Genomic DNA, 24,176 nt, shown 5'->3' with positions numbered 1-24,176 from the left:
CTACTTTTGCTAGACCAGGGGTAGTCAACCTTTTTATACCTACCACTCACTAATGCATCTTTCTTGATGGTAAAATTTCCTTACTGCCCACCAGTGCTCGATGGAAGGAGGATTCAGCTTGTGCCGTAGAACCCCCTACTGCTCACCTAGAATCCTGAAATGCCCACTAGTGGGCGGTAGGGACCAGGTTGACAACCCCTGAGCTAGACTATAGCTAAACATAGAATATAGCTTACCTGCCAAGTGCCACTGAGAGAGTTTTTTCATGCTTAGATTCTATTTCATTTGTACATAAATTTGTTACGTAGCAGTGTTCCACACTGTGCGTGAAGCCTGGAGAGAAGTCCTAAAATAGGGTTGCCAGGATACCCCGAAAGTTGTTGAGTTGTGGTTTTTTTTAGACAAACCCCAAAGTTGTTGAGCTTTTCTTTTTCACGAAAACACAAAAGAACCCACGATTTTTTGATTGAGGTAGAACACTTATCAGCATTAAACACATTTTTTTCAGGGCCCTTTGGTAGCAGGAGCACAGTGGTGGATGCAGGTTTTATGGCATTCCAGACTAGTACAGCAGACATTTCAAGCAGTGTTTTCTATGAAGCTTTACTAACAAAGCTTAAAGTACTAAAGTACTAAGTACTAAAAGATCCGTAGTGCTGGAAATAGCCATGAAACTCCTGTGTTGATTATGGCTGTTCTTGAATGATTTTCCAGGCCTTTGTGGGCTGAGATACTGAGGTCCTGATGTAGACTTGTTCTACCTTTCACAATGCTGTATTATGAGAACTGGCTTAGGGCTGCCCATGCCCCTGGTTTGATGTTATGGTGCACATGCTGGTGTTCAGAAAAGAAGACAAGTACTTTTTAGTTCACAGAGGACAAGCTTGAAATATACGTAGGCACTCAGATCTGCAGAGCACGCAGTTCATTCCCATTCTCCCTGTGAGCCAGTGAGGACTTGTACAAACAGAAGCCCACATCAGGGATAGGGCATGTTGAAACAGCATTCCTAAAAATCTTGAAGCTAGGGATGTCCGAAAGACAGTGCCCTTTGGGGGCCTTCTTCAAATTGGTTTCATTTATGGAACTGACCGTTCAATGCAGTTTCTAAACAATGTTGCTGGTTAGAGGCTGAGCCGTGTTGCATGTATTACTTCATTAGAGCAGACTCAGCAGCTTAAAGAGATGGTTCTAAAAGAAATAAATCAGACTGATCCGTCACTATATAGTGTCTGTAAACTTGAACTGCTGCAAGGTCAGGAGCAAAGCAAGCCTTTCCTTTTACCACTGAAATATTTCTCTTCACCTTGGATGCTACACAGAATGTACATTAGCAACAGCTAGATGCTGTTCTGTCTAATCTACTTCTGAAAAGGGCAGAGGCCCCTTTATTTGTGTTGCAAAATAGAAAAATGTTTAATCAGGTCAGTCCATGAGTGGCTCCTCCTCCTAAATCTACATCATTGTAATAAAACATTTAATGTTTTCAGCCTGGTGAAGATTGATGTGCAGTGTACAATTATTCTAATAATTGTATTTATGCTACAGAAAAAAATGTAGGCATAATCAATCATATTTTAAGTGCCATTGATTTCACTGGGAGAGTTACTTATGCTCTCTCTTTAATTTGGTGGAAAGTTTCAAGTGCTGCTGGATTGGGCCACTTGTATATAAGGGGGAAAAAACTAATGGACAGTGAAGCAAATGTAATCTCAGGACACAAATAAGTAGCATCCAGCAGCCATGTGGTCTGGGATATGGCCTGGATGCCCAGAATATAAATAGTTTTATCACAATCAATATAGTCATTAAAGGAATATTGTATTTTAATAGTCCTAAAATGGATTTATTGGCCTAACTATATCCATTTCAAAATTCATGTTTCACTTAAAGGATGCAGGATTTTGCATATACAATGTGAGTTCTGCTCAGCTGTATGCATTTAATTACATAGTCTAGGGATTTACAGTGACCACTGGTCAAAATGGTTATAATTAGTGACGAAAGCATGATGAACAGTTTTAAGATGGCTGCCATCTCATGCCAGCTGACTATATTTATACAGGTATTTTTGCCTAAATAGCAGTGTGCCTTTTTCTTACATTCCTACATAAAACAAAGATTAAAAGGGCTATATGGTTTAGTTACTGAATTTCTGTTGTGAGTACGGTACATGAAACCACACACCCCCTTCTATATTTCTTCCCAGTTTGCAGTCTTGCGTTGTGATTTTATATTGGTAGGTTTAAGTATGGCCCAGATCTGTGTTCTTTTCTCTTCCCCCTCCCCACCCCAGTTGTGCTTGATTTTTAAAGAAAGCCTCTGGTAACTGAAATCACTGGTCTGCTTTAACTCTTTAGAACATCAGAAACCCCCAAAACAACTGGAGGCAAGAAGAGTCCTATGTTATGTGGTCAGTACCCTGGTAAAAGTGAAGGCAAGGAGCTGAAGATAATGGTGCAACCAGAGACGCAGCACAGAGCTCGCTACCTAACTGAGGGCAGTCGGGGCTCGGTGAAAGACAGAACACAACAAGGATTCCCCACCGTAAAGGTAGGCCAATTCAGTTTTTGGGGTGGGCCAATTCCGGAGTGTGCTGCCATTTATGGTAAGTGAAAATCCAGTTCTTCACCCCCAGCCAAACCTGACTCCAGCCAAAAGACAAACATACTAGGTCCTCCAGGGCTTCATGGGTTTCCCTGCAGTGACAAACTGTTGCCAGTGCCATGGTGTGTTTTTCAGCACTGATGTTGTCATACTAAGTTTTAAATTGCACTAATTTAGAATCTGTGTATATAGTTCCATATTTCTCAGGGATGTGGCTTTTGTGTTGTTTGGAGAGCAGAGGTCTGGATGTTTCTTAGTTTAGTACAGAGCAGCCTTTCTTGTTGAGTGGAGAATGTGTAAATATAGACCAATAGCTGCTCTCAGCAATTAACAGTTAAATGAATGCACAGAGCACTGTCTGTGGGGCTGTTCATCAGAAACTAGGCAAGCTGTGATGTAGTGCATCAGAAAAAGGTGTGAGGAAGCCCTCAACGACTGTGTTAAAACTGAATGGGGCTCTGTGCCTACAATGGCTTTCTAACTTTTAGCCTGGAGTATGGACAGACTTCTGGGACATCAATGTTTAGCCCCACAGTGCACCAAGGAATTACAAAATGCTACTAATCCAGCTGGTGGGGAAATCATTGCTCTCTATTTTGCTCATGTTGCCCTTGAATATTTGCGGATGTTAAACACTTAATAGAACAAAAAATAGCATGGATCACTTTCTGAGCAAATATAAAGTTTGAAAGATTTTGTATCCTAATAGTGTACAGACTGAATTGCTTTTATATGGTTTTGTGCATGTACAGTTTCTGAAGAATTTATAATCTAGAAGTGTTTAGGACTGTTTTGTGATGAGGTGTTTCTGTATTTTATAACTACATGTTTAGAAAGTCCATTAATTTCTAATAGGTTTTTGAAAATGCCACTGTTTCTGAATGGATACATAATTAAATACATAATTCTGAATGGATACACAATGAAAACACTCTGGAATAAAGATGAAAGGATTTCAGTTTGCAGATTTGCTGTTTATAAGCAAGGATTCTGATTCCTGCTTGATAGACTCAGGGAAGTATAACTGAGATACTGCATAATTAACTGGAATTAAATTGGTTTAACATAGCCTGCAACAACTGAAGAGTTGAGCTGTTATTTTGGAAAAGATAAGACTTTCAGCACACCACTGGGTTTTAACACTAACTAGTGTTCTGATGTTCAAAATACCTTTACATTGTAATATTTGCAAATTATTTGCATTGCTTGTTGTAGTCTATTAACGCTTTCCTGCCTGTTTTATGGTTGTAGCTGGAAGGTCACAATGAGGCTGTGACACTGCAGGTCTTTGTGGGGAATGACTCTGGTCGGGTGAAACCTCATGGATTCTATCAGGCCTGCAGGGTTACAGGACGAAACACCACACCCTGCAAAGAAGTTGACATAGAGGGTACCACTGTCATTGAGGTGGGATTGGATCCAAACAACAACATGACCTTGGCGTAAGTCACTGTTTTTCACTGTACTATTTCTGGGTCTCTCAGTGATTCTGTAGCAACATATTTCCTGCTTTGGATTACGTGACAATTTAAGGTCCCTTTCAGCTCTTTATGATTCTGTATCTACTCAGATCAGGCATTTTTAATTGCAATAAAAGGCAGTAAATCTGGGAACTACTTGAATATACTTAAATTATTTCCTGTACACTGGGCCCCAGTCTAGAGCTCTTGGGATTCTGGTCAGCACAAAATGCATGTAGGCAGACACTTTCGTGTCAGAACGCTGTATGCACAGCATTTCAGTGCATGTAACATTTACTGCTGAAGTTAATGGGGCAGCCCCAGCTTGCCTAGAAATCTGTGAATGTGGAGGAGCCTTTCATGTACCAACACAGTGGTACCTCTGGTTATGAACTTAATTCATTCCAGAGATCCGTTCTTAACCTGAAACCATTCTTAACCTGAGGTACCACTTTAGCTAATGGGGCCTCCCGTTGCTGCCGCACCGCTGGCGTGCAATTTCTGTTCTCATCCTGAGGTAAAGTTCTTAACCCGAGGTACTAATTCCAGGTTAGTGGAGCCTGTAACTTGAAGTGTTTGTAACCCAAGGTACCACTGTACATCTTAACAGCTGAACTGGACTACTTGCCAGCATGTTGGATGCTAAAAGACAGTCTGTTCCCTCCTTTGCTTAGGCTGACACATTGTATACAATGAAAACTTTTAAGACCATGTATATAAATATAATGTTTATAAAGCATTTTAGATACATGGAAATAAGATGAAGAGAATATGGCATATTATTCCGAACTCTTAGATCCTTCTTTTTTAAAAACGACAACAAATAACTGATTGGCAAAAGTGACATTGTAGAGACTCTTCTGGAAAATGCAGCTCTCCCCACTTTTCATTGTCTTGTGGGGTGTTTTTCTTTTGACAGCTGTAAGACAAGGTAGGTGGAAGGCAGGACTAAAGTATGCCTCCCCAGTTAACACTGTGAAAGCTGCCAGTGAACTGGTGGCAAGGCTAGGTGAATGCATCAGCTGTGCTCTTGTCAAAATGCTCTTAACTGGGCTGCTATATGAAACTAGCAGAGTTTTGTAAGATGAAGTGCTCTCACAGTGCTGGCTCAGTAGTGGTGACTCTGCTGATGAAATAAACAATGCTGTCTTTCAGTCAGCACAAAGCTCTTATAAACTGTCTGCCATGTGGAGCTTTATGTGTATGCACTAGGAAGTTTTGTATTGCTTGTGACTTGGTCAATCTCAGCTTCCGTAATGGGATCTGTATTTTGACTCCCTCCCTAAAATAGATCAACCTTTTAATTTAAAAGCTGTTGTGGTCTATTGATGGGATAGAATAGTGTACTAAGACAATACCAGATCATTCCTCACCTGTTCGTCCATGTAGCTGGTTTTGAGCTAGGCCTCATCTGTTGAATTGTCTGAAGTGGGAAGAATTGAGACCTATATTATATGATCCTTTTTGTGAAGACCAGTTAGATAAAGATTTGCCATTTCCTGCTTTGATCATGGGTAGGGCTGGATGGAGGGGCAGTATCAATGAATAAACCTGCAGTTTAAACTCCATGTTTATTTTGACATAGCTGCTGTGGCCCATAGACTAGAGGCAGGTAACACAAAAAATTTGTCCAATTCTATTCAGATGTCAGCGCAAAGCATTTCCCCCCTTTTTGCTTGGGCTTTTTGGCCCTTAGTTTGAAGGATTTCTGGCCACTTGTGGGTGAGGGGCAGGGTCTGGACCTGTCTTTTATTTGTATAGATGTGAGTTTTTTATTGATGTGATTATTTTTATTGGTTTTAGTATTTCTGTTCATGTTCACTTTGAGCCATTTTTATGAGTAAAGTGACTAATAAATATTAATAATAATAATGTCGGCATCATAGTGTAGCTTGAATTTTTTCAAATATCTGGTGAATAAGAAGTACAGCAGCTTTGTACTTCCCACTACAGCATTTGAAATGAATTTTCTGTGGCCATCTTTCTCCTTACTGGGTGGTGGAGTTGGGTGGGGAAAATGCAGAATGTATATTCTGGGAACCAGAGAGAATAATTTGAATTGAAAAACTTTTTCGCTTCATTGATGAACTGATTTCTTAGTTCATTGTTTTCTCTGTTTGCTTTATGCAAGCGAGAGATGCAAAAGAGTCTCAGAATAGTGACTGGTTGCTCTAGTGATGAGCACTCAGCCAGCCAGCATAATTGGGTTGTCCAGATTCATTGCTCTTCCTTGTCTGCCACCAAATCTGATCTGTGAGCTACTGATGCCTCAGCTGAATCTGAAGTGCTACTGCCATCTTTTGCTTTTCTCTAAAGATGCTATTTTCCCCTCTGGTATATTTGAATGCATTAGCCAACTCTCTCTGAATATTTAGGATGAATGCATTTTATAACAAATGTTATGGGGAGGTAGCATTTAGGTGGTTATTTTAGTTTCTGAAAAAAGATATTTTGGAAGTATTTGGCCATAATACAAATTGCTTATTTTGGCTATTGTTGAGGATTCTTGGGTCATGGCTCTTGTTTTTATTTGTGCCAGTTGCATGACAAAGCTTAAAATTATTTCTATTTTAAACGATTGTTTGAAATTTGTGTATAGGTATTGAAAGAAATTTGTGTATAGGTTTAAGAACCCACCTGCAGCTGTTTTTTGTTAGAGGCACATTGCATGGAAGCCAAATAAACTTTGCCTAAAGCAGCCTCTTTTGGATTTCACACTTCCGTAGTTAAGATTAATATATATATATTTTTAAAAATTGTATATCACCCTTCAGCCAAAGATCACAGGGCAGTTCGCAGCATAAAAATAGAAATAGAAAATACAAAATACATAATAAAAACAAAAACAAAAAACCAATACCCCCCCTTCTCACAAACACATTTAAAAGAACATTTTAGCTACCTTGAATAACATGCAAAGTAATTGCTTGCCATCCTCTTAACACACCTAGTAGGCAAGCTGCTGTGCCCCCTTTTTATGGGAGAGGTGGAGAGAGACTGAAAATGAATTTCCCAAGGCCAGCAAGTGACTATTTGCCTTAGCAGAGGTATTAGCACACACCCCTCTCCAATTTAAGGCTTGCTCTTTTGACAGTAGCTGTTGCTGCAGAGCTTGGAGGTGAGGGAGCTTTTTGTGGCTGCTTCCATCATCTTTGCAGCTGTAGAGGCACATGCATCTGTAGTGTTTATATGGGCAACTCTCGCTTGGGTTTAAATACCCATGTGCCAGGAGACCTAGGAAGCTTGCTGTTTTACATACCTTGGCAAAACTTAAGTGGCCTCTTTGAAAGCAAGTTGGGTAGGTAACTTTAATCTTGTGTTGCTAGGGTGGACTGTGTTGGAATACTGAAACTGAGAAATGCAGATGTTGAAGCTCGAATAGGCATCGCTGGCTCCAAGAAAAAAAGCACTCGGGCCAGGCTAGTGTTCCGTGTTAACATCACTCGGAAGGATGGTTCCATTCTGACCCTGCAGACGCCGTCCTCACCAATTCTGTGCAGTAAGTTGTAAAGTCAAACTCTGAGTTCCATCTTGCTGGGGCTTTGGGTCCCCTGTTAATTCAGTTGCCCTGCATTTCATTTTCTGCTTTAATAACAAAATAGAATGAACAACCCAAATAAACCAAATAAATTGCCTAGACCTTAAACAAACTTAGTTTTCATGTGTGTCTGTGTTGCTAGGAGTCCTCATGCTGCTTTGAATGAAATTACTTTTTCTGTGGAGGCTTATAGCATATCTAATTGGTTCCCTCATTGATCTATTTTTAGTGTTAACCAAAACTTGGGTGTAGGGGATCTGGTCTACATCCAAATTAACAGTGTGCCCTGTCAATCCACCAAGCAGTGCACATAATTGGAATAGGAGTGTGGCATGTATCACAGGCAAAGAAAAATTACTGTTTCTAGCCTGAGATAGCCTGCTTCTGTGGTTTGAATTATTTGTTGTTGGCTTGAGGCTTAAAACTACAGTTGCGTTTAAAATGCCAACTTTTTGCATCTGGGCAAAATGACTAACTTTTGTGTAATATTGATATAGAGCTTATTTGTATTTGGAAACTTGCTGAAGACTGTATGTACATGTCCAGCCAATTGTTATGGACCTTGTTGCGAGACAAATTTTAAAGGCCACTAAGATGTTGTATATTACAGTTGGTTGATTTTTGAAACCCCTTGCACTAGCCCATTTATAAAAGAGAAAAACAGTGTTACTTTACTTCAGTGTTACCTAGGGGGGAAATGCTATGATGAGCACATTCTAGTAGACTACAGTCATGTGCCAATTCCTAGGAGAGTTGTGCTGTGCTTTTCTCTGATGAATTAAAGGATGGGCATGTTTTGCTACACCCAAGCAGAATCTCTGTAAGTTCTGCTTTCCTATATGTCATGCAAGCCAAATGACTGTGGAGTATTCATACGCATAATGACCAGTTCCAGATTGAGACCTTGGGAGATGATGCCAACTTTTTGCACGTTGTCAGTTAAACCACTTAGAAGCCCATTTTGGCATTAAGTTGCAGGTGTGGGGGTTTATATAATAAATATGCCTTCTCTTTTTCAATTTGTAGCTCAGCCAGCTGGTGTACCAGAGATTCTAAAGAAAAGCCTGCACAGTTGTTCTGTGAAGGGAGAAGAGGAAGTCTTTTTAATTGGCAAGAACTTTCTGAAGGGAACAAAAGTGATCTTTCAAGAGAATATGTCTGGTGAGAACCATACATACATACTCAGGCTGAGAATGGAGGTGAGGGGTGGGGCGACCATTGTGGATGGAGTTGGGCTAACGACTGCCTCTGCAGGTAGCCAAGGAGGTAGGTGGTTCCTGTGACCAGCTTCCCTGACAATGAATAAACTTAGCTGAGCTTGTGCAGTAATTCTACTCTCTTTTGCTTTCAAACAGATGAAAACTCTTGGAAAGGGGAAGCAGAAATTGACATGGAGCTGTTTCATCAGGTACATGCTTTTTAAAAATGCACAGAAACCCAGATGTAAAATCTTCCTTGTTCATAGTTGGGATACAGTTGTTCATTTATGCCTGAGGAATTGCTAAAGAATTTTTTCTCTTATCATATATTTGGAATGGAGGATTTAGAAAGCATATATGAAGTTGAAATACGAGTTCCAAGCACTTTATGCCCAAGTTTAAAAAGGTAAATTTGCTACAAAAGCTGCCTTCATGTGGCTTACATTTTTGTCAAACAATCATATGACCAACAGACTGGATCAATCTTCATAGACAGATATTTTGACATAAATAGTATCTGGCTGGGTCACCTTTTTGTGTGTGTACAAATAGTTTGCTCAAAGTTGTCATTTCTTCTCTTACTCCCTACTCCTTAAACCCGAGTTGCAAGACTGTGGTACATTTCACATTTTTTCTCAACCTAAGCAGTCTCTTCTCTTTCGTGTAGTGGTAGCCATTGCAGCCCTTAACCACAGAGATTATGTGAGTGAGCACTATACTTGTTCTGTTTATAAGGGCAATTTCTTTCTCCACTTCCCGCCTCTGCCCTGCTTGTGAGATACAGAACAGCAAAGGTTCCTATGCAAGCAGCAATCAGTCAGTCATTCCTCTTCTAGGTGTGCTGACCCTCATTTTGGAAGTAGGATGATCAAAAATTGGCTTTTGTGCAACTGCTACTATAAGGACTGCCATAAACAATGATTAACTCTCTTCTAGTCTTCTAATGATGGGAATCCAAACCCAAATCCATTGTTGCACTAGGGTTAAAGATGCATTAATTATCTCTTCCTTCAAGAAATCTTACTGTCACCAAAACATTTTGAATCCGTAAAGTTAGAATCTTAATATCTTCTCTCTTTTTACAATGCTACTTTATGGATTCAAAATGATTTAGTGATGATCATTTCTTGAATTAATGGAGGATAAGCCTATCAATGGGCACTACCGATGATGGGTGTTAACTTCTTTCACTATCAGAGGCAATATGCCTCTTGACTACCAGTTGTTGGAGAAGGTGGTTGGTGAAAGTACTGTTTCTTTTAGTTAGTTAGAAATTTTACAAGTTTTTTCCAGGTGGTATACAAATAAAATTATATATAAAGCATGGTTAATATCCACAAACCAATAAAAACAAATATACATAATACCATCATTAATTAAAAACAAAGATAAAATTGTTGAAACTTTTTTTATTTTAAAAAAAGGTAACCATATAACATGTCTGTTGTGCTCATGCCCTGCTTCCCATGGAGGCATCTGATTGGCCACTGTGAGAACAGGCTGCTGGACTAGTTGGGTCAATGTCTAATCCAGCAAGGTGGTGATTATGTTTTTAAGAATCTAGGGTAAATGCAGTTGACAGTGGAAAAATATCTAGAGCAACCTTTCTCAACCTTGGGTCCCCAGATGTTGTTTGACTACAACTCCCATCATCCCTAGCTACCAGGACCAAACAGACCAAGTTACTATTAATTATTTCTATAAGATTTTGTGATGATAAAGTACCCAAATAAAGATATGATTACTTTTCTATTTTGCATATATGTCATATGCTATTTACTACTTAAAAACAGAAATATTAGTTCCCAATATTTCTGGCTATGATTTAATTTTATAACCTGCTGTTATCATGGATCATAAATTGAGCTTAGGTTTTTGTTGGGTGAGGAAATTATTTCAGATCTAGTCACAAATAATGCAGATAAACTGCTGGGTATTATGTCTGCCTCCCCATCCCCAGCATAGTTATCTATAGAATTTCATATCACAATATGTGGTAATGGCTGTCAACTTTGACAGCTTTAAAAGGAGGCTAGACAAATTAATGGAGAATAAGGTTATTTGTGGCTAAATACTACCTCTGGTCTGCTTCAGAATACTACTAGTTGCTAAGGAACCTCAAAATCACCTCCCTGTAGTTTTTTCATTGCTGCCACTGCACAACCTAAGTCCCTGACTGGCATTTTGGTGGATGAGCAGTGGAAGCTATAGCAAAGCAAAACAAGGAAACAGTGAGTTGCTGTTTATGTGCAGGTTTTCTGAAATTAAGAAGATTGTAATAGCAGAGATAGGAAGATTATGCTGAGTAAAGACTTTTCTCCTGTGTGCTCTCACTACTGATAGGTATGTTCAAGAGATTCAGCTTTACAATTTGTAGCTGGGTAGATTTCCCAGCAGATCCTTGGTACCTCTAATGCAATCTTTACTTCTTAGGATTAGGTCTTGTAGTGTTAGTCTGTGAAGATATAAGTTGGTAAGGTGTCTGCTCTAACAAACTTCTTTTTTTTTTTTTTGGATTTAGAATCATCTAATTGTGAAGGTGCCGCCATATCACGACCAGCAAATAACTGCCCCGGTTTCTGTGGGGATCTATGTGGTGACCAATGCTGGAAGATCACATGACATACAGCCATTTACTTACACTCCTGATACATGTATGTTGAAAATGATGAAGCTGTAGAGATGGCCCTTGGCAAATACTTCTGCACAGTTTTTCTTGTATTTAATTGTTATATCTTTGGAAGAGGCTAAGGAAGAAAGCAAGACTGTTGGGTGGGCAACACCTCTTGCACTACTTGACATGATAGCTGCACACCAGGGACTTGCTCTCATTCTTTGAAGAGAGCCTGTCTCTCTGAAGCTTGAAGGGTTTATGGGAGGAAGATGAGTTTGGGGCTACACCGTATTACAAAGATCTGAGTTAAGGTCTCCCCCACCACTACACACATGAAAATAGAGATAAACTTTTAAAATGTACCTTTCACCTTACGGGGGAACACTTTGCTTTACGTCTGTTCTGAAAGTCAGCAGTGTCTTTTGCATTTGCAGCTGGTACTCTGAATGTGAACGTGAAGCAGGAAATACCCAGTCCAACCCAGCCTTGCTCTTTTGATGATGCTATCAAAGGTATCTAATTCTTAGCAGTGGTATTAATCTCTTTGACTTCTAACTTACACCAATTTTCTGCAGACCTTTCAGAGAGATTTTCGTAAGAGCTTTATTGTGATCACAAATTAAGAGAGTAGTCCTTTGCTTGTCAACTCAGAAGTAAATTGCTTTGAGCTCAGTGGGGCTTACTCTTAAGTAAGTGTGCATATGATTGCAGCCTAAGACTCCTGGTCGCAGAGACAGTGGTATATGCTGGGGCTTTAATCTTGCAATTACACTAGTGTTGCTGTTTCCAATACATATTAATTCCACAAGTGGTTAAAAGTCCTGACTAAACATGAAGTTAGTGCAGATAACTTGCTAAACTGTTTCATGAAAATGTTGACATAAGAGTTGTATTGCTAGTGCAAAGCTCACCACTCAAAGAAAAATAGAGAATAAATTATTCATAGTACTTGCTTTGCAGTTGTCTTTACTATAGTGGCAGGCCCTGTTGGTTTGTGTGCTCTTACTAAGTGAATTGTTTGCTGAAGCTAATTAAGTTTCAGAAGCTGCTCAAGAGCATGTGTTTTTGAAGCAAAGCAGCATAAATAGTAAGATCATGAGTTTGTCAGGCTTCCAGGGCTGCAGCTGGAAAAGATTCTGCATAGCTGTTCTGGAATGTTTCCAACTCACTAGGAACAGGAGATGTTCTCATACATTCACTGATTATTTGTCGATTTAGCTCAGCAGTTTCTATATTGATTGGCAGCAGTTCTTCAGAGTCACAGACGGGATTTTTACCCAGTCCTACCTAGAGATGGTGGGGATTAGACCTGGGACCTTCTGCATGCAGAGCATGCAGTCAAATATTTCACCCATTTTTCTGTGTGCAGGATTATGTTTTTGATCCCAATTCATCCCTTCTCCTTTCCTTGTATCAGCCTGGAATTCTTGCAGTTAATTACATATGCTTCATCAGTCACAGTGAAATGTTGATGCCATTTGGCTCAAACAACTGGTGCTCATCACTTGCAGGCTTGTACAAGTTGTTTGTTGGATTATTTCCATAGAAAACTATTCTTCAGCTGATAAAAGACACTTGCAAATTACTGCTATTTCCTTCATGCCCTTATTTTACTACTTTCACCTTTACTTAAAACCCTTAATATAAGCAAGAAGTTGAACATTTGATGTGTTCTGGCAAAAGCTGATGCAATTTGAAAGAACAGAATGGGGAAACTTGGTGGCTTGCAAATGGATGGACATCAGAGACCATGGTGATTTTTCCTGTAATAACAACTTTATGGCTCTTCAGAAGATGAGCTGTCGCTCAGTAGTAGACCATCTGATTTGTATACAGAAGGTCCCAGTTTCAATCCTTGTCACCTCTAGGTAGCGCTTGGAAAGTTTACTGTCTGAAACCCTGGAAAACCATTAGTAAAGCTAAAGTACTGTAGATGGACTAATGGTCTCACTCTGTATAAGGCAACTTCCTAGGTCCCTGTTTGGTAAGGAGAGCTGAAAGCATCAAGATTACTCTTTCCATCAAATTACTCACAAAACAGTCTTGTAGCATCTTAAAGATGAACACACTTACTGTGGAATAATGGGCTTGAGATCACTTTGTCAAATGTGAGTTGCCACATGGCCTTGCATTTGTTGTAGCATACTAGTATAGTCCTTGCCATATAGTGACCTATTTTACCAGATGTATTACCCTCTCTGTGGCAGTGCTATGTATTCAGATGCTTGTTGCTGTTTACAACCTAATTTCTGGAGAGTGGAGGGGTACCCTAGCAACCAGTCCTCTTATTCTCAGCCCTTGTGGCTATCCTTCAGGACACCAGTAAGACTGTGTTTGTTCTCTGCTGCAGTGAACACCAGTGGCTGTAACCTGGACAAGGTAAATATTCTTCCCAGTGCCTTGATAACGCCACTCAGGCCAAACTGTGTGATCAAGAGTGAAGAGGCTGCTCCCATGGCACTTACAGCTGAAAAAAGGGCTCCTCCAGTCTTTAAGGTAAGTGGTGGCATAGAGAGCTGGTGATGGAGGGGGTCTGCAAAACTTTTATTTGACAAAACTTTTATTAAAAGATCAACTCTACCCCTCAAGTTAATGATCTTTCAGACATGAGCTTTCCTCTTCCCACTGCTCTCTGAGCCCAAGAGTGTCTGGATTATCATTTTGCTAAATGCATACCATGCTGAGTGCTGAATGGTTGGTAAAACAGCATCCACCACAGCCTTCTTTTGCAGCCTAACTTGTGGGTCTTCCATTGAGTGCTTTACTTTGATGTTGAACCAGTCAATTTCACCCTTCTGACAAAGATAATCAGATTCCTGATTCAGGGATTTGATATCTTTTTCTTGGGCTCTCTTGATTTTATTGTGATCAACTACAAATCTGTGGTGAGCTGGTCAACAGCATATCTAATGCCCTGCATAGCAAAATTATTTATTTATAATATGTTGTACTCTGTCTTTTTATTCAAAGTGGAAGGTTGATTTTTCTATTGCCAGTTCATAACTTCCATCATTTCCACCTTGGCTATTATTCATTTCTATCAGCCCAAAAAATTATTTCATTTGATGGTATTGAAGCATCCTGCTTACTTCTCTGCTTATATTTAGTAAGCTGCCTTCTTGCTGCTTGTGCTTTTTTAATTGTCCATTATGCGGGGTCATATATAACTGCAAGTACTTGGCAATCATTTTTTATGATATTCAATTATACACACATTTTTACATATTTTTTTATAAGAAGCTAAAAATTATTGGAAGTTGTACAAAAACAAAAGGTCAATATTTTATGTAGTTAGTTGCCAAGTAAAACTAAATCATATTAATTTAATCAAAATATCTTTTGAATTTCCAAGTCATTTTACAACTTTTTAGCACCCCTCATTTTTGGAATTTGTAAGTTGAAAAATTCAACATGCCTTAATGGGATAGGGATCCAATGTTGCAGTTGGTGTGGTTTAAATGTTAAACAGTTTTCAGAGTGTTGTTTCATTGAGGCACCATGCAAGCTTATGATTGTTCTGTATTATTACTGTGTGCTTTCCCCCTCAGGCAACAAGTGTAGTTGGACCACCCCAAGCCACATTGGAAACCAACATGTCCAGTATATTGGGCAATGGCACTTTCTCCTCTTCTGCTTCTCACTTAGCACCAGAGAGTGAAAATCAGCAGCTGCAGCCAAAGGTATATACTCCAGAGGCAATGCCCTCCCTCCAGGCACAGGACCTTGCCCAGCCTGGCAGCTTCCCTGCAGGTTCTGGTCCCAATCAGCTGCAAAACAGTGACACCTTGTTGCAGCAGGCATCCCAGTTCTCCACCAGGGAGTCCCAGCCGAGAGAGGTGTTGCAGCCAGACAGTGCAGTCATGACTTTGTCTCAGTTGACAGAGGTGTCCCAGCAGCAGTCACCACTCCAGGAATCGGCACAAGTGTTGCAGCAGCAGATGTCGTCAAACCTTTTCTCATCGGCCAGCAGTGTGAGTCAGCTGCAGAACACAATTCAACAACTGCAAGCAGGGAACTTTCAGTCTAGCACTGCCAGCAGCAACCATGGAAGTGTAGATTTGGTCCAGCAGGTCCTGGAAGCCCAGCAGCAGCTGTCCTCTGTCTTGTTCTCTGGGTCTGACAATGAGGATGTTCAAGAGCAAATCAATGTAGAGATTTTTCAGCAGGTTAGCCAGATCCAAAATGGAGTCAGCCAAGGGATGTTTTCCTCCTCTGACACTGTCCATTCAAGGGCTGAGGACCTTCTCTCTGGGAGAAGTGAGAATGTCCATCCACAACCTGAAAGTTCTTTGTCCAGCCAGCAGCAGCAGCAGCAGCAGCAACAACAACAACAACAACAACAGCAAGCAATGGAGACTTCTGCAGCTATGGTGATTGAGATTCAGCAAGGCCTCTGCCAGGCAGCAAGTCAGATGCAGTCTGACATGTTCTCAACTTCCTCTTCGGGAAATAGAAACATCCAGCAGTCCCCAGTGTACCAACAAACTTCTCACCTGATGGGTGCACTGACAACAAGTGAAGACATACAGATGCAGTGTGAGCTATTCTCACCCACCAGTGTTTCTGGTAATGAAGCTGGTACTCCATCGCAGCAGCAGCAACAGCAGCAGCAGCAAGTGGTGCCTGCCAACGGCCCTTCCATGTTTCAGTCTTCTGGCTCTGCCGAAGGTGAAGAAGCTCCAGGTCAGACCAAACAGATGCAGAACAATGTATTTCAAGCTATGGTTCAAATGCAGCACAGCGGGGAGAACCAGGCGCAGGTCAGCCTCTTCTCCTCCTCAGAAAGCATGATGGCCGTTCAGGACAATGGAACACAGCAGCAACAGCAGCAAACTGGGAGCCTCTTTCAGCAGAGTGGGGAGTTGATGTCTCTCCAGTCTGGAAGCTTCTTGCAGCAGGCTCCCCATTCACAGGCTCAGCTTTTTCACTCACAGAGCCCTATTGGGGATGCTCAGAACATCTCACAGGAGCCCCAAAGTGCTCTCTTCCACAGCCAGAGCTCTGCCTCTTCCTCAGAGCAGCTGCAGCCTCCAATGTTCCACTCCCAGAGTCCCATGGGTGTGGTTCAGGACCAGCAGGCAAGCAACCTATTCCTTCCCCAGAGCTCAGTTGCACAGGAGGAACAGATGCCCTTCTTTGCCACACAGAATTCCATTTCTCCACTGCAGACATCTGCCAATGCTGAGCAGCAGTCGACATTCCAGCAGCAGCAGGCTCAGCTCTCACACCTCCAGAACCCTATGCTTGCCCAAGAGCAGTCCCAGCAACAGCAGCAGAGCATGTTCCAATCACAGGTGCCCCAAAACCAGCAAGGAGCCATGTTCCAACCACAGCATTCTATGGTGGCTCTTCAGAACAGCACACCCTCCCAAGAGCAGCAGCAGCAGAATTTGAGGTTCAGCAATCAGAATTCCATGAGCCCTATGACATCCCAGAAGCAGAACATGATGTACAACCCAAATCCTAACCCAATGGCCAACCAGGAGCAGCAGCAGCAACAACAACAACAACAACAAAGCCAGTCTCTCTTCCACCCACAAAGCAGCATGGCACCAATGAATCAGGATCAGCAACCCATGCAGTTTCAGAACCAGAGCCCAGGCTCTAATCAAGCTGAGTCACAGCAGCAGCCTGCCTTATTCCACAACTCGCCCCAGATCCAGCTAGTCCAAGGATCCTCCAGCTCTCAGGAGCAACCTGTCACCCTCTTCATATCATCGACTTCCATGTCTGCCTTGCAAAACAGCATGAACCAGCAAGAGTTGCAGCAGCCCCCCCTCTACTCTTCACCAAACAATATGGCTGGCATCCAGGGAGCTTCTTCACCCCCGCAGCAGCAGCAGCAGCAGACTGCTTTGTTCCATAACACAGCTGGAAGTGGTTCCATGAACCAGCTGCAGAACTCCTCCACTTCATCTCGGCAGACCTCTGGAATATTCCTGTTTGGCATCCAAGATAGTAAGTACAGAGTATGCAGAATTGTCATTGGCTAAATTTTAGTGCGTTCTTCCCTTTGTGAAGCTTGTGTTGGAGGCCACATCTGTGCAGCTGTGAAAAACTATCTAAAATTGTGTTGAATTATGACTTCCTTTGTAAAGCCTATATAATCTGGGAACACACTACAGTGTTAACAGCAATTTTGACATAGACTGCTTACAGTCTAAAGCAAGGATGGGGAACTTGTGGTCCAACTCCCCCCATTAGGCCCAGCCAGTATAAAAGTCAGTGATCAGTCCATTCTAAGTGTATAAATGTGTACAAAATCATCCAAATTCAGTTTGTTCACTCAGTGGCATTTATGTAGCATTTCCCCAGAAGTAGAGATTCTGTAACTGTGGAAGAGCTGCTGTAAACCTATCTGCATGCTTTCAGAGCATAGCACAGCACATAAAATGGTGGGGAAGAGCTCTCTAGCTATGCAATAGATTTTATATATAGACAAAGAAGAATGTGCCAAAGGGCCTGTTAACTTCTTATGAGATGCTTTGTGCATCTGTCGGTGTCTGACTTCTTTCTACTGGTTTCTTGGGATACCAGCACCCTGATCCTAAATGCCTTAGGGGGAAATGCTCTGTGGGGACACTCTAGATGTTTATGAGGCCAGTACAATGTGAAATGCAATAGGCTTCCTTTCACTCCTCAATAAATTTGCATGGTGCTCTGAATAAATCTTGTCTTTCTTAACAGACTGTGGCCAGCTCTTAACATCTGGACCCACTTCAATGTCAGATCAGATGATCACAATAAGCCAGCCACAGGGTGAAGCACAGTCATCAGTCACAACTCTACTATCCCAGCAGATGTCTGAAAGCCCCCAGCTGTCTTCTGCTATGACCACCAATCAGAATATGAAGAAGATTGATGACCTGCTAGTGTCTCTACAAAACCAGGGGAACAACAACATGGCTGGCTCCTTCTAACTATCCAGGTGAGTTGGAGATGGGAGTCAAAGACTGTAGCCAAGCCAGCATGTTCTCTTCTTACTTCTTGCAGCTGATAAAAGTCTGTCTTTTCTGCTGCTTCCCCAGAATGATAATAAAATTAGTGCCTGTCTTGAGAGTAAATAGAGCTTCACAGCCCTCATTCTCCTGGCCATTAGGACACTTGCAGTGGCCTCACTGAACTTGATTACCAAGGTTCAGAAATCCCAGGGTGGATATGTGGTTGTTTGCCTTGACTTCAGCTCAAGGCTGATATATGCAGTTCCAAGGCAGCATGGTCAGCTGTGTTTACTCCACACAGAAATAAAGCATTATTTTCCTGGCCTGAATAAATTATACAAAGGAAGCAGGGGCTTTTACATAATCCTTTTTCTACTGGCAGTGATTGGGATCCTTGCTCTGCCTCTTGAGACATAAAAGTGTCATCCACTTGTCTGCAACAATGCTTTCAGCCATTAGCGCTCTAGGAGCTTGCTTTACAAAAGCATTAAATCTTATTATTTTAGGATGTTAAATCCTACCAAGTTCTGTGCTGCTGGTGCAGTTACAAGAGAGAGCTCAGCAGCACATGGCTCTCCCCAAGCCATAATGCTAGGAGGGGCTCTCTCACACTCCAACTCCATTGTATACATCCCCTCTTCAAGTCCCAATCAGATTTCACTGATGGGTGGCAGTAATATTACATTCAAAGAAGCCATTAGTGGTAACTTCAGCATAGAGGGAAATAACCAGCTTTTGGATTGTTTAATTAGAGTGCTTTAGGGGGAAAGAATGAGGCTCTTACTACGCTTAACTTTTGTCTTTGTGTGTTCTTTTAGCTTGTAACTTCAGAAATCCTGTAATGGACAAGCAGATTTGCAAGACTTTCGTTCTTGTGACTCTGGAATTTAGGATGTTTGGAGTTAAATTTCCTGTGTCAAAGTGCGGCCTTGGACCCAAGGGGAAATGTAGCCTTCACCATCACTTTGGAAGAGTACCCTTGCTAAGCCTGATGAGAAACAGCTGCTGAGTGAGAGCATCAGAGAGAGACTTCTTGAAGCTGGAAGAGGCGAAAGAGGCTCTACTTTGGACAGTTGCCCCCATCTCTAGTCCGGCTGTGGGGATGCAGAGTGCAGCTGCTCATTTATCATTGCAGCTTGGCACTGAAAGAACCTGAGACTGTGTCTGCTCCTCTCTTTCAGCTCCTCTTCACAGCTCTTGGAACAGGCTGCAAAGCACACAGGGATATGTGTTCTAAAATAACTGGGATATACAGATGGTTGATTCACACATTTGTGCTCATCACTTGAAGACTCAATCACTTGATTTGCAGGTGTAAATGGTTTCCAGTGAAAAATGTTGCTTGGGGGAGGTGAAGGTGATTCAAGTGTTCAGTCCTCAATTGTGCATTTCACTCATGCCAGTCATTGCTTAATGGTGCAGTTACCAAGTGTTGAACATACCAGTGTGAATTAGTGACTCTTTGTTAAACGGAAGCTGCTGTCAGCTTCATAGCAGTATGGAGAAAGCTGTGAATTAGCACCTAGGAAGGTGGCATATACTGGCAGAGAGTCTCCTAAAGCCACGAGGGGCGGGGAGTGGGTGATATCCAAGAATGTGACTACAGCTTCCTGGGAGGCTGGAAGATTGGCTGCTCAAACAGGGACTTCTCTGAGCCTCTGGTGCTCTGCCCATCTCCCCTTTCACAAGGGGCCAGTTTGCTATGCTGAGCAATAGACCCCCTCTTGAGTCCTGCCTTGATAGGCCATAAGCTGAATTTTGTTCCTCTTAATCCCTTTTCTGTCTCTTTCCTCTTGTGTGAAATATGCTGCCACCTGTACAAATCTGAAATAGGTTTTTTGGAGACCAGAAGGTCCATTGTAGTGGGGCTGGAATGACCAAGCTGGCTGATACCTCCTTGGTTTGTAGAGGAGGGGTGAGAGAATATTTTTGGGCATGCTGGTTTCTGCTCCTCCACCCCTTTTCTAATTGGTGCAGGTTTGAAGTCTTAAATTTAAACTCACATGGGGGGAGGGGGATTTGGCAGCTTCCCCTCGGGACTTGAAGGGGTGCCTCTGTATACCAGTTGCTGAGAATTGCAGGTGGGCAGAGTACTATTGCACATAGGTCCTGCTTGTGGACTAGCTATCTGGTTGGCCACTGTAAGAACATGATGCTGGACTAGATGGGCCATTAAACTGATCCAGTGGGCTTTACTTATGTTCTTACATAGCTCCTTTAGCTCATACGAGACAAGTAACGTCACTCTTTCAAAATGCAAATGCTGGTGATGAATTTGCATCCATTTTGGCTTAAAAGGCAGATGCTCTTGTGTGCTGTCAGCACCAAGAGGCAAACTCAATTTCAGGTGCTCTCCAGGGATAGCTACAGTTTCCCTCTTCTGGATTTTTATTTCCCTCTCTTCCTCTCCTGCACATCAAATGCTGTGAGTGGTGTCTGTCACCCAACAGCTGTTGTGTGTGACTCTTGTTGGCATTGGGGAGTTGTGTTTTTTAGTAAGCATTGGTGTTCATTTTTGTTACTTTTGTGTAGAGAAGAATTTAGCTTGTACCTGGTTTTTTAGGCTACCCCTTGTGTGTTTTTTCTAACTTGTGCTCCACCTTGAGCTATGTAGAGTTGTGCTTGTTTTTTGTTATTGTTGTTGTCCTGTTAAATGCCAGTCTGTCTCTGATGTTTGCAGTCAGTGATTCGTTCTGTTTGTCCGTCTCTCTTGGAGAGGCTTGAGTTATGTTTTCAGTAGTACAGGCTATTTTGCCGATATGAAGAGAACTTTTCAGAAAGAGACCTGCTCTAGGTCATTTAATTTTGAATACAGTTTTCAATCGTTCAGGTTTTGGATGGTTTATATCTAATGTGTGTTTCATTTTTTTGGAAAGCTCTATTTTGTATTTAGAAAATGATAAACTATTTTGCTATTTGTACTGAGTGAGTACATTGGCATAAATAATATATATATATATATAAATATATATATGCATATACATATATTCACACACATATATTCTTTTTTGCCACAGATTTTTGTGGTAAATGTGTGAGTTTTGTTGTCTGTTTTCCCACAACATGGCATCTAGGAACCAGGGGAAGGGGGGTTGTTGTTAAGTCTTCACAAAGTATTTGAGTACTTTTTGCAGCAGATGTGATTGGTTCATCTCTGGCCATTCATATAATCAGGCAGCCTCTGTGCTGATTGGCTGTGAGGGCAACTTCACTGCAGAGGTGACACATGTGCATCTTCCTTTGCATGGGAGTCCCTTGACATGAGCCATTCAGCTGTTCACTCATGGTTAATGTCTAATATTTTATTGCTAGCTTTTTAATTTATAACAACACTACAAATTCACAATTGGAACCTTCTTTCCTCATTTCATGATGTCTGTAGCTGCATTGAGCTTGCTTCTCTTACAATGTTATGTTTCTTTTATTTGCTGAAAGAGTATTGAGGATGGGAAGGAGCAGCCATGTGCCTAACTATGAATGAGGAGGCAGAAAGGGATGTACCAAGCCAGCGGCTTTTGCTTTCACTTCTGGGGATCCTGCAGTCGGGCCTGGGACTGCCTGTGTCTTCTGGAAGAGGCACTTAGTCCCAGGCCATGGCAGGAGCTTTATGGGGAAGAAGTGTGTGGAGAGGGTTGAGTAGGAGCAGGTTGACTTGTACGCTGCTGTGTCTTGTTCACTTCGGTGGCATCAGGACTGTCCTCGGGGGGCAGCGCTAAGTCACCAGGGACCAATCCTCTATTGAACCAAGTTTCCTGCTCAGAGCTGCCTCTTGTCACTTCTCCCCACATTGCTCCAGCCATACAACGCAGGCATCTGCATTCTGTTTGTTTAAAGGGCTCCTGCTGCTGCTCTGTTCAAAACGGTGATGTACATGGGTTTTGGGGTTGGTTTATTTCTATTTTTTCTTGGTCCATTTTAGGTCAATATTTAAATGTGCAACATTTTTAACGTGATTTGGTTACAAAAAAGTATGTATTTGGAACAAAGGTCTGCTCAGTGGCTGGCTGGTGCTGCATCTTTCCTACACCCTTTTTGTTTGTTTTGCGGGGCCTGTGGTAGCAGAGCCTACAAAAGGTATTCTAGAGAGTTTCATGGAGATGGGACCTCGGCAGCCTTGCAAGGTGCATCTTGTTTCCTGTGTGTTCTTGGTCCGCACATGGCATTTGGAGCTCATGTTGTCCCCATTCATTTTTCCCTCTGCATCAGTCCACAAGAATCCAACTAAGCCTTTCCACCACAAATGGCTTCAAACTACAGGAAGCAATCATTTTTATGTACAACTCCCTCTCCCTCCTCAAACACTCTGGATAAAGCCACTTTGGGAATCAGATTTTGTAGAACTGTAAAAGCCCTTGTGGTTTCAGGTCCCTCCCTGCATATTAATGGTCAAGAGAGAGCTGTCCTTTCAGGCATCCCTGACTTGCTTTCCTTCCTCCTCTTGTGCACCACTCCAAACATGCCTGGGAAAGTGTTTGTGTCTTATCCTGAGTAATCTTCTAGCACACTGCATCAGAGCAGAGCCTGAAAGGCCAGGAAGTACCTCATTTGGTCTTGCCCACCCTGGCAATAAGCAACTTGGTCATAGCCACGTCCCATTTGAAAAGGTTGAAAGGACTAAGTATATTTAGGCTGCACAAGAAACAACGAAGAGGAGATTTGATAACCATCACTAAGTATTTGACAGGCTGTCACTCTTGATCATGGGAGCAAATTTTGGGTTGTTTTCTCCAGGGCTTCAGTGTTAACCAATAGGTCCATTTTGCAAGAAAAAGGATTTAAACTAAATATTAGGAATAACTTCTTGACAGTCCAGGCTGCTTGTGACTGCTTCAGAAAATGGTGGTCTCTTGTTTGAGCTCATAGCAGAGGATTTCCTGCATTGAAATAACTTTTGAGTGTAACCCTGACCTCTGCACCAGACATGGCCCATGTGGATGCTGCTGCTGCCACCACTGCAGTTTTCTTTCAGTCCCTGCCACCACTGCCACTTTGATCCTTAAGCCCTTAGGTAGCTTGGCTGTCATCTGGGGTCCATTGTTTCCTCTTTTCAGCAGCTTTTTTGTATTGGGGCTCTGGCCCATGGAGTCCAACTTGTTTGGAATGATGTCCCATTTGGACAGGGCAAGGTTATGTTCTGAACAGTTTGGGCTTGGACCTGCTGAGACCAAGAATCTCGTTGCACCCCTCTGTCCCAACAGCAATTTGCGTGCAACTAATGAAGGTTTTCTCACAGAGCTCGGCCTGTTAATATCGTTGCAGTCCTAACACACTCCCTCCCCCCCCCCCTTCTTGCCATGCTCGCTTAGAACAGCACTCAAGACCAGCCAGCCACCAAGCAGCCTTTTCCAATATCCTGCAATGTGAATGTAGCCTCAGATGGCCCCTTGTGCATTTTGTGTCCCTGGCTTGTGTAGGTGGGTTTCTCAGAGCACTGATAATGGTTTTGTTTATTCTATTGGAGGGGGCGGGGGGGGGAACTCATTTGCATTTGTTTTTAGCTATTCTGTGATAACTTGTTGAATATTAAGAGAGAGATATTTTGCTTCTATTGGGACATTTGTATACTTGCAACTATATTTCTGTACACAGCTGCAGTCAAGAATAAAACTTTGAAAGTTTTCATTTTGCAGTGTATTGCTACTGTGCTCCATTCTTTTCAGTATCTTGGAGTCATTTGGTCCTGAAGTGCAAGGCTAGTGTGTTGTCTGCTGAGCCCTGCACACACTAGCTAGAAGTTTACTAATTGATAGCTCAGTTGGCTAGGGCATGATGCTGGTAACACCAAGGTTGCAGGTTTGATCCCCATAAGAAGCAGCT

The 24,176-nt window shown here is 42.0% G+C and overlaps 1 protein-coding gene across 10 annotated transcripts in view; it reads left to right on the top strand.

Annotated features, from left to right (window-relative positions):
- NFAT5 (nuclear factor of activated T cells 5) overlaps window positions 1-23,993 on the top strand; it is a 66,433-nt gene extending 42,440 nt beyond the window's left edge. For all 10 annotated transcript variants that reach the window (XM_081923282.1, XM_081923287.1, XM_081923290.1 and 7 more), the window contains 11 exons: window positions 2,361-2,553; window positions 3,859-4,049; window positions 7,394-7,566; window positions 8,632-8,766; window positions 8,961-9,013; window positions 11,326-11,458; window positions 11,853-11,930; window positions 13,769-13,914; window positions 14,967-17,376; window positions 18,106-18,346; window positions 19,178-23,993. In XM_081923282.1, coding sequence (XP_081779408.1) covers window positions 2,361-2,553; window positions 3,859-4,049; window positions 7,394-7,566; window positions 8,632-8,766; window positions 8,961-9,013; window positions 11,326-11,458; window positions 11,853-11,930; window positions 13,769-13,914; window positions 14,967-17,376; window positions 18,106-18,338 — 3,745 coding nt within the window. In that variant the 3' untranslated portion in view covers window positions 18,339-18,346; window positions 19,178-23,993. The remainder of the gene's footprint in view (window positions 1-2,360; window positions 2,554-3,858; window positions 4,050-7,393; window positions 7,567-8,631; window positions 8,767-8,960; window positions 9,014-11,325; window positions 11,459-11,852; window positions 11,931-13,768; window positions 13,915-14,966; window positions 17,377-18,105; window positions 18,347-19,177) is intronic.
- Window positions 23,994-24,176: the final 183 nt, after the last annotated feature.

This window comes from Podarcis melisellensis (assembly GCF_964234715.1).
Source record: "Podarcis melisellensis genome assembly, chromosome: 8".
NCBI lineage: Eukaryota > Metazoa > Chordata > Lepidosauria > Squamata > Lacertidae > Podarcis > Podarcis melisellensis.
Note: the sequence above shows the minus strand (reverse complement) of the source record. Positions and strands in the feature narration are given on the sequence as shown.